This window comes from Otolemur garnettii, unplaced genomic scaffold, assembly GCF_000181295.1.
Source record: "Otolemur garnettii isolate 467f Iridium unplaced genomic scaffold, OtoGar3 scaffold00129, whole genome shotgun sequence".
NCBI classification, from domain to species: Eukaryota; Metazoa; Chordata; class Mammalia; order Primates; family Galagidae; genus Otolemur; species Otolemur garnettii.
The window spans coordinates 3,427,422-3,437,295 of NW_003852524.1; the positions used below are offsets into that span (position 1 = coordinate 3,427,422).

General features: G+C 35.9%; 1 protein-coding gene across 40 annotated transcripts in view; it reads left to right on the forward strand.

Annotated features, from left to right (window-relative positions):
* ANK2 (ankyrin 2) overlaps positions 1 to 9,874 on the forward strand; it is a 654,255-nt gene that overhangs the window by 484,563 nt on the left and 159,818 nt on the right. For all 40 annotated transcript variants that reach the window (XM_023518175.1, XM_023518165.1, XM_023518155.1 and 37 more), the window contains 2 exons: positions 1,509 to 1,607; positions 4,643 to 4,741. In XM_023518175.1, coding sequence (XP_023373943.1) covers positions 1,509 to 1,607; positions 4,643 to 4,741 — 198 coding nt within the window. The remainder of the gene's footprint in view (positions 1 to 1,508; positions 1,608 to 4,642; positions 4,742 to 9,874) is intronic.

Genomic DNA, 9,874 nt, shown 5'->3' on the forward strand with positions numbered 1-9,874 from the left:
TTTGTGATGGGAATTCTATATGGCCCTAAGAGCCTTCTTGGCCCTAACTCTAGAAAACAAGTTTAAAACATAATGCTTTTCTTGAAATGATAATAGGAGTGAAAATAACTTTTATTGGCTAAGTCACTTGTGTACAGCTAACACAGCATCATTTGCATGTTGGTAGAATTCAGAGGTTATAAAACTCTTATTTTTTTAAGTTTTTATATTATTGATTTATTCAGTAAATTTTCTGACAATATAACAGTAAATTTCCAAAGTGCTTTATTTCTTACCATTTTGTGACAGTAAATATATAGAAACTATGCATGTATTGATGTACGACATCATTGTTTATTCAAATGTTAAAACCAGGGCATGTTTAGCAAAGAGGAAAAACAAATATTAATTTTTTTGTCAAGTATAAAAATATATCAACTATAAAAGCCTACTACTTTCAATAACAAAATTATTGGGTATAAAATATACAGTGACCATATGCATGAAATTACCATATGGTAATCTGGTATATGTGTTTGATTCTCCTTATATCTATGGTAAGATTTGTAACCTTTATGTCAGTTTAATATGTATAAATATCATATTTAGTTTTACATATTTAGACATATTTAAAATATGTTCAATGCTATGGTGAATAATTAATTTTTAGGAATTTAGGTAGGCCCAAACCAGATTTTATGGTACTATCAGAGATTACAAAATAAATTTTAAACTTTTGAAAACAATTCAGTTCAGTAACATAATACGAAATGAATTTTAAGTATGGGGTTGTCATCATAGAGTTCTGTTTACACAGGAATTGTCCTACGGTTTTTGGTTTTTTTTTTTTTTGAGACAGAGTCTGACTATGTCACACTCAGTACAGTGCTGTGTTGTCACAGCTCACAGCAACCTCACACTCTTGGGCTTAAGCAATTCTCTTGCCTTAGCCTCCCAAGTAGCTGGGACTACAGGCACTTGCCACAATGTCTAGCTATTTTTTTGTTGAGTTGTCATTGTCGTTTAGTAGGCCCAGGCCAGGTTCTAACCCGCCAGTTCAGCACCCTAAACCACTGAGCTAAGGGTGCTGAGAACTTTCCTGTGGTTTTTTAATCACTTTACAAAAAGACCTTCCTCTCCCATTTGTTAAAAAGTAAGGTTTCTTTAAAAGTCTGTATGTTACAGAAACTGGACAGAATTTTATTTTTGGCTGGCACAATAAATGATACAGAACTGTTCTTTTTTTCTTCTCATTAGAAAAGTATTTAGAAATTTCCTAGTTTAAAAAAAGAAATTGTTTAAATGAAGTTGCCAAATTCGTATTTCTATTGAGTATCTACCTTTTTGCCTTTTTGAATCAAAAACACTGATTCAGTCCCCCTGAACTTAATACATTCTAGTTTATACAAAAAGAATAAAAAAAGATGAGATCAGAGTCTATACAATCTCTCTGTTATATGCTTGAGTAAGATCAGGATGCTGCCTCCCTCATGATCACTCACTTCTGAGCTCTGTTGTTTCTCTCTCAGAATGGACTCAATGCTCTCCATCTGGCTGCCAAGGAAGGTCATGTGGGGCTGGTTCAGGAGCTGCTGGGAAGAGGGTCCTCTGTGGATTCTGCCACTAAGGTAATGGTTATGTTGCTAGAATTTATTTTCCTTAGGAAAGGGGAAATGATTTTAAAACTGTGTTTCCCAGTTGTTTATTTCAGCGTTTTGCTGGATTCTTAACTCTGCACAACTAAAATTGGAACCCTTTCCATTAAACTTTGCAGCAGGGGTCCTCAAACTTTTTACACAGGGGGCCAGTTCACTGTCCCTTAGACCATTAGAGGGCTGGACTGAGGGTCCCAGGATGAGTTGGCTGCTAAGTAGGACAGGCAGCGGCAGCAAAAACACCTGGTGGGCTGGATAAATGTCCTAGGTGGGCTGCCTGTGGCCCACGGGCCATAGTTTGAGGATGCCTGCTTTGCAGAGTTTGAATTGTTTTGTTTAAGGACTTAATCAGACATGAAGCTGTATAAGTCTGTAAACCTAGTTCCTGATGTGTCATTCCTGCTTTGATTAAACGGATGATTAGCACAGTCTTCTGTGGGTAATAGCACCTATTCCCAAGGGGAATTCATCATTTTTGGATAAAAAATAAATTAATATGGTAAATTTCTCAGTAGAGACAAACAAGTAATTTTCATGCTTCAGTTAAATTAATTAGTTAATTAGTTTTTTTTTCCATCTCACTCTTATTGCCCAGGCTGGAGTGCCCCAGCTCATAATAGCCCCAATTTCTTGTGTTCATCTTGTGCCTCATCTTCCTGAGTTGTTGGGACTACAGGCACCTGCCACATGCCTGGCTCATTTTTTCTATTTTTAGGAGAGCTGGGAGTCTTGCCTTTGCTCAGACTGGTCTGAAACTTCTGAGCTCAGTGGGATCCTTCCACTTTGGCTTCCCACAGTGCTAGGATAACAGGAGTGACCCACCCACCTGGCCTAAATAATTTATTTTCCAAAGCAGTGGTCCCCAGCTTTTTTGGCACAAGGGATAGGTTTCATAGAAGACAATTTACACAGATGGGAGGTGTGTGTGTGTGTGTAGGGGGTTATGGGACGGGAGGCAGAGCTCAGGTGGTGATGCTGTGTGGTCGGGTTCCTAACAGGCTGTGGCCTGAGGGTGGGGGACCACTGTTCAAATGTGTTCACTCAGTTTGTTATGAGAATATACAGAATCCTTTATAATCTAATGGAAAGGAGATTTTGGATCATGAATTGGAATTGTTAGGATAAAATGAGACTTTATCACTCTAATGTGTGCTTGCTAAGAAATTGGACGCATTTTTTAAAGAAATGTATGGGATGTTTAGTACACTAGAAACTGTTGTTCCCTTCTTACTGCTGGTTTTGCTCAAATATATTTGAACCTCTCAGACAATCATTTAATAAAAAATAGATATTTAAAAAATATCGGTAATGACAAATCTTTGTCTTTTGAAGATGAAATTTTTATTCAAAAAAAACAAAAACAACAAACAACATCTAATCAGAGCCAAGCCTGCTGAGCAGGGCTGGAATATGATAATATGATGGTGGGAAACACAAAGAGAGACATTAGTCCAATCAGAGGTAAACAAAAAAGAATGTGGGAATGAATTAGAAATATGACCAGTGAACCTGGATTTCCAGGGCCTCATGCATCACTGCCAAAGTATACATTGATCCTGCTTATAGTAGAGTAGACTGCAATTCTAGTAAAAATTAAAGACAAAAACAACTTTCCGTGATTCCAAAGAAGTTAAAGTTCACTGTATGCAATAAATGTCTTACTTTGAACATAAAGAGCAAGTAAACAGGCTTGGCGCCTGTGGCTCAAGTGGCTAAGGCGCCAGCCACATACACCTAAGGTGGTGGGTTCGAATCCAGCCTGGGCCTGCCAAACAACAATGATGGATGCAACCAAAAAATAGCCAGGTGCCTGTGGTCCCAGCTACTTGGGAGGCGGAGGCATGAGACTCGCTTGAGCCCAGGAGTTGGAGGTTGCTGTGAGCTGTGATGCCATGGCACTCTACCCAGGGGGACAGCTTGAGGCTCTGTCTCAAAAAAAAAAAAAAAAAAAAAAGAACAAGTAAACATTTTAATCAACATTTGTCTTCTCATTCTCCCATACTGGAAGGGGATACTGCTGTTCCCATGGCATCTTTGGACACCAAATAAACATTGAACAAATGTTTAAGAAATATCAATTTGACTGTAGATCAGATTATTTGCCTCCTTTGATTTGCCCATGTTAATATAATATATTCATTAAATCAACCACTTTTTGATTGCTTATATGTTTAATTTTTTTCCTTTCTTTTAAACTCTATTGGTATTTTAATGAGTAAGTTTACTTTTAATCAGAGATTGGAGTTGTAGAATTTTCCAGAAGAAAATCTCATTTAAAAAGGAGACTCTAAGGCTTGGAATCTACAGGTTTCTGTTTTCCATTTTTTTCTTTTTGTTATTTATTTTAATTACATCATCAGCACTTTTAATCTCTTGGCCCATATTATATTTTCGCAAAAGATCAAAATTATTTTTATTTGTGTTTGGTGCTGTGGATGGTAAATTTTGATAGGAAATGGCAGAAATTACTGGTAACATGATGATTAATGCAAAATGTATTTTTTTAATTCTAAAATATTTTGAGCAACAACCATGTATGTGCCTGGTTCTGGAAACACACCTGTCAGCAATGTCATTTTTTATATGGCTGAAAATTTGTAGCTTTTCTTTGCATGTTGAAATAAACTCAATGTCTCAGTCTACTCTTTTTGTTTAGTTAATGTTTCCTTATAGTAGAACTCTTTAGTTATTGATTAAATCTCATAAATTTCATGAGATAATTGGTCATAGTCCCCCTCCAAACTTTTGGATTTCTTAAGAACCCAGTTTTTCAGTGTTCTCAACACTAGCCCAGTATTGTGATAGATAAAGAGGAAGCCACTCTGTCAGTTGGTTAATTTTTTTGATAGTAAAATATAATCCCTCCAAGAATGGGCCACTGTCTTGGTAAAATGATACATTTTAATTGGTCAAAGGAATTAGCCAATGAAAATGCCTGCAATATTTTGACTTCTACACAATTTGGAAACTTCTAACACTGGACTTTCTATTTCGTTTCCTCCAAACAGAAAGGCAACACTGCCCTTCACATCGCGTCTTTGGCTGGACAAGCAGAGGTCGTCAAAGTCCTTGTTAAGGAGGGAGCCAATATTAACGCACAGTCTCAGGTATCATGTTCAGATTTTCTTGGATGTAAATAAATTTAAATTAGAATAGTTTCATGAAGTTGACTTAACAGGTTTAAAGGGCTGTTGGGCAGATAAACTTATTTAAAATGCTTCTTTCATTTATTGTAGCCAAATTATTTTAAACTTATACAAGGAAATTTATTGTTTGACACATCATAATCTCCCTTTTAATGTAACTGCACACTTGATAATAATCTTTCGGTATTTTTTAAAAGAAAATAAAGTGTTTTTTTCCCCCCAGAATATCAGTGACATCTGTGAAATATGAATTATTTGCAGAAGTTCCATGTTGCTCTATAAAAGTATTTTCTCTGCTTAAATTTTAGAAATACTCAAAAGATTAAGATTCTGGTGGGAAATCTGCCATAAAGTGGGAATTATACTATGTTGGTTCCCATACACGCCAAATGTGGGCCATACTAAACTGCTAAGGGAAATATTAGGCAAGCCCCACAGCTTTGTGATGCATATGATTATAAATAGGAAGTGCATGGTTTTAAAATGAAATTAAGAAAAAAATTAAAACACTTTTTAAATAAAAATTATACTATACAGTTGGCTCTGATTTTGTTTTTATCATAGAAAGGGGGAGAAAATGATGTTTTACCCAAACCTCTACAGGAATTGAGGAGTATATTTTTATAATAAAATTCATTCCGTTTTTTCAAGTTTTCTCTTTAGCCTTTCTGACAACACAGACTACATCACAGGGGATTTTGGTAAAATAAGCCAGCTCTTTTCTATCTGTTCTTTGGGGTAACCAAACCAGCTTGCCTTTGAAAGCGATTGTGTAGGGTTAGCTATTGCCTGCGTGCTTCATTCATTCATTGTGTACCCTCGGCTCCAGTTTTATAGATGGGATAAGTTCTGGACCCAGAAAATACCAAAGACAAAGGTTAGAATCAGCTCTGTATTCTTTGAGTTTGCTTATAGGAAAAAATTCATTGATCTTAGACATCATTCATTTTTATCTCTATAATATCATACTATTTTAGTCACCTTTCTTTCTTTACAACTCAAACTTTTAGTTACATACATGTCAACATTTTAATATGTTTTGTGACTATGCCAGAGTCTAAAACCTTTATGAAATGAAACTTTTAAAATTTGGTACCATTTATAAAGAACACCTGTAGATTGTATAAGTACAAGAGCAACCCTGACTTGGAGACCAAGGACTTTACAAAATCTACTGCTACAAAGGAAGGGATAATAACTGTTGTTCATAGCAAGAGAAGACCATTTTGCATTAGAGCAGAGCTCAGACTTCAGCCTGCATCATAGTCACCTGCGCGGCTTGTTCCAACATGTGTCTAGGCCTCACAGAGTATCTGGTAGGTTCCGGGGTGGAACCTGAGAATTTTCATTTTTCACAAGTTCTCAGATGATGTTTGCTGGCCTAGGGATCACACTTTGAGAACGATTGCTTTAGAGAATGTGAGAAAAAACTGGATGTGAGATATTGCATGCGGTAAGATTCCCTAAGCATAGATTCAATTAAATGCCTGAATCAGTGTGCACTTCTAAAGCACGGAAATGAAAGCTTGGTTAAGTTCAATCGCTCAGGGGAGCTCCCCCCTGCTTTGACAGGGAATTCATATATACATTGGTGCTGTTACAGTCTATGAAAAGAGCATGGTTATTTTTCTCAAAATGACTGGTTGAACAGAGTGATGTCATAAAAGTTGACCAGTCACAAAGCTGCAAGGTAAATGCTTGTTAAAATCTATGATATCAGTTATTACACAGTGGTTATTAGAAATTCGTATGTTTTGGAGACTTTTTAAGGAAATCAAACTAAAACCATTTAGTAAGTAATTTGCTTTCGGAGTCAATGCAGCTTTCTTTATAAGTCATGCCAGATGATAACAGATCTTAAAGGAGGTTTGCATCATCACTAAGAGATTAAAATAATCCTATTCCTGCTGTATACTATTGGCTCAATTTAATGTTTATATAGTGAAGAATCCTGATAAATAGCTTCAAATTAATTTTCACTCTGTGAGAAGAAGTTTTAGAATGAGAAAAATTAATAGTCACATTTTAGGATGTTTTTCTAAGTCATTTGATAAAGACTAAGACATTCATTTTTATTGGGTTTAGCTGTCCTTACCAGTTGATAAAATGTTATTTCTTTGAACATTTTATAATTCAATGCTTAAAATAAAAATCCGTTTATTTATATAAATGGGCTGATTATTTTGCCCCTATGTTTAAGAAAATCCCCAAAGTTATGGTTTTAGGGCCTTTGAGGGTTGATGTGAGTCCCTCTTGATATATGATTCCCCTCAGTCTTGTCTTAAGGCACAGACCTGTTTATGTGACAGTGTCAGGCATCAGGTGGATGAGTGGGGGACATGTTGATGACAGTTGAGTCACTACCTTTTGAAAATCAGAAATAAGATGTAAGAATCCCAAAGGCACAGCATGAAATCAGAATTTGTATTCAAAGTATACCTTCTTCTATCTCTTTCTAAGAACATGGTTAACAGCATTGGAACACAGAATCATCTGAAATTTATAGCAACAATGACAGTTGCATATTCTTTGCCTTTGACAAACTTCTGTGTTATTTGGAAATAGAATAACAAGAAGAATTAAGAAGATAAAACGTTCCCTGAAAAGCTCCAAGGAATAAATGTTCAATAAAAATATTGGAGTTTATAGATTGTGGAGATGTACACATTTCTGGATTTTTCTACATTTCCTATATAAAGTATGAGATACATGTGAGCCTTATTCCCACATGATGCAATGCCAATTTTGATAGGCAGTGTTCTTTTTGAACCAGAATCTTATTTTGTCACACTCACTGGAATGCTGTGGCATCATAGCTCATAGCAACCTCAAACCCTTGGGTTCAAGCAATCCTTTTGCCTCAGCTTCTTGAATAGCTGAGACTACAGGTACCCACCGCAATGCTTGGCCAGTTTTTAGAGATGGGGTCTCACTCTTGCTCAGGCTGTTCTCTAACTCCTGAACTCTGAAGATCCACCTGCCTTGTCCTACCAAAGTGCTAAGATTATAGGGGTGACTCACCACACCCTGCCTGGCAGTATTCTTAATTCATGAAGTTTCCAGAACACCAGATCGAATTAAGTACTTAAAGTGTAATTGATTTCATAACAGTGAATAAATCTTTATTTACATTTCTGTATTCAGAGTGGTGTCAGCCTTGGTCTCTACTGAGCCAGAAGACACTGTGATTTAGGTGCCACCCCTGACCATGTAGCTCCCTGGCTTGGTTCGTTGGTACCTGGATTCAGCAGCATGGCAGGCTCATCTAGACCACAGTGAAAGCTGTTTTGGTGGAATATTGGAGTTGGTAATCAGTTTAGAGAAATGTTATTTGCTTGGAGATGATGGCTTGCATTCTGAAAACACAGGTACTTTCAGAAAACCTTTACAAGGCATCTTAACATCCTCTAAGCAATTGTACATAAATAAAGTTGGAATGATTTCCATCCACCTGTATATGGCACTTGTTTGGTCATTTTTACAACCCGTAAATCTATTAAACTCAAAGACATTACTTAAAAAAAATTGTTATCTTTCTATATTATCATCAAAGAAACTGTATTTGGAAAAAGTTTTAAAAATATTCTGAGTCATAAGTTCCTTTAAATACCATAGCAATATTTGGCTTTTTGCCTGTTGACATTTGCCTATCTCAGATTTATTTTTCTAATGTATATCTATAATTTCTCCTAAATGTTAAACTTCTTAGGAGCAGATAATTTTTTCCTCAGCCTTCTTTATAGTTTTAGGAATCTACACAATATCTTGCACATATATGATTGGAGGACAAATATATACATGTGTAAGAATTAGCTTTATTATGTATTCTAATCATTCCTAACAGAAATTAATATTAATAATAAAATAATACAAGTAATAATATTGACTGGCAGGCTCAGATGGTTCATTTATTTGCACATAATCTTCCTCTGAAACATTTCTTCTCACAGTTCTCATGATCATTCTACCTTCTTCCCAGATCTCAAGGATACACATCATAAAAGACATGATAATATTTTCATTTATGATAAAATATAGCAGTTTTTCAACTTTTGAAATAAATTTAATGCAATTATATTTTGTTGTTATGCTCATTTATCTTGGGACAGATGGTGGAAAGACTGAATCCTGGCTGTCATTTTTGTCCTGAAATTTCATTAAATTATGGCAGACATCAAATCTAAAATATTACGTAGATGTCCCATTTATTTATTAATTCATGACCTTACTCAAGTCCAATGTTATTGTATTTTAGAGGAACTACATCTGTAGTCAGGTAAGATTTCTAGGGAGAAAAGTGAAATGACAGGTGGTTTTAAAGATGTTTATAGAAACAGAGTTCAAATTTCGTCCAAGGCCCTTCCTTTTCTCTCCTTCTGTGGTGAAATTAAGGATAAGCTACTCCAGCAGTAAACTGTTAAATACCCTAACAGTGTACCTCTTACCTCAGATCTCCCAGTGCCAATATGTCTAATCCACAACTAATATGCTAGGGGAAACAAAAGGTGCAAACAAAATCAGGAAGCAAAATGACCATCTTTGTAGGCAATGATTCCAAAATAAAACAAAAGTGTAAAAATTTCAGGCATGTGTTAAAAAGAAGTGAAAAAGTTATAATACTTGTCAGAGGACTCTGGGTTGTTAGTATACAGTGATTAAAAAATTGCAGGCTTGGAAGAATTAAAATTAGCATTTGATTTAAACCTAGACTGGCTTCAGTTTAGCAGTGGTGAGAAGCAAGGATCTGGAGTCAAATAACCTAGATTTGAATTCTGTCTCTATCACTAACCATGTAACCTTGGGCAAGGGACTTATTTCTGTGCCTAGATTTACTTGCTGTGCGTCTGTGCAAGACCAACCCTTAGGCATGCTCACTGCTGCCTCCTCTGGGCGCAGGGAAGAATACAGCAAAGTCAGTCTGTGTGATTGTTTCACAACCTCCTTAGAAGACTGTCAGTCTTAGTAGAATGTGAACGTTTTAAAGCAATAACTGAGAAAATGACATGAAGGCCATGTTGACCAGTTTGATGGAAGTATTTCAGATTGCATGTGAAAACCCCACACTGTACCCCAGAAGTGCATTACTGTACATAG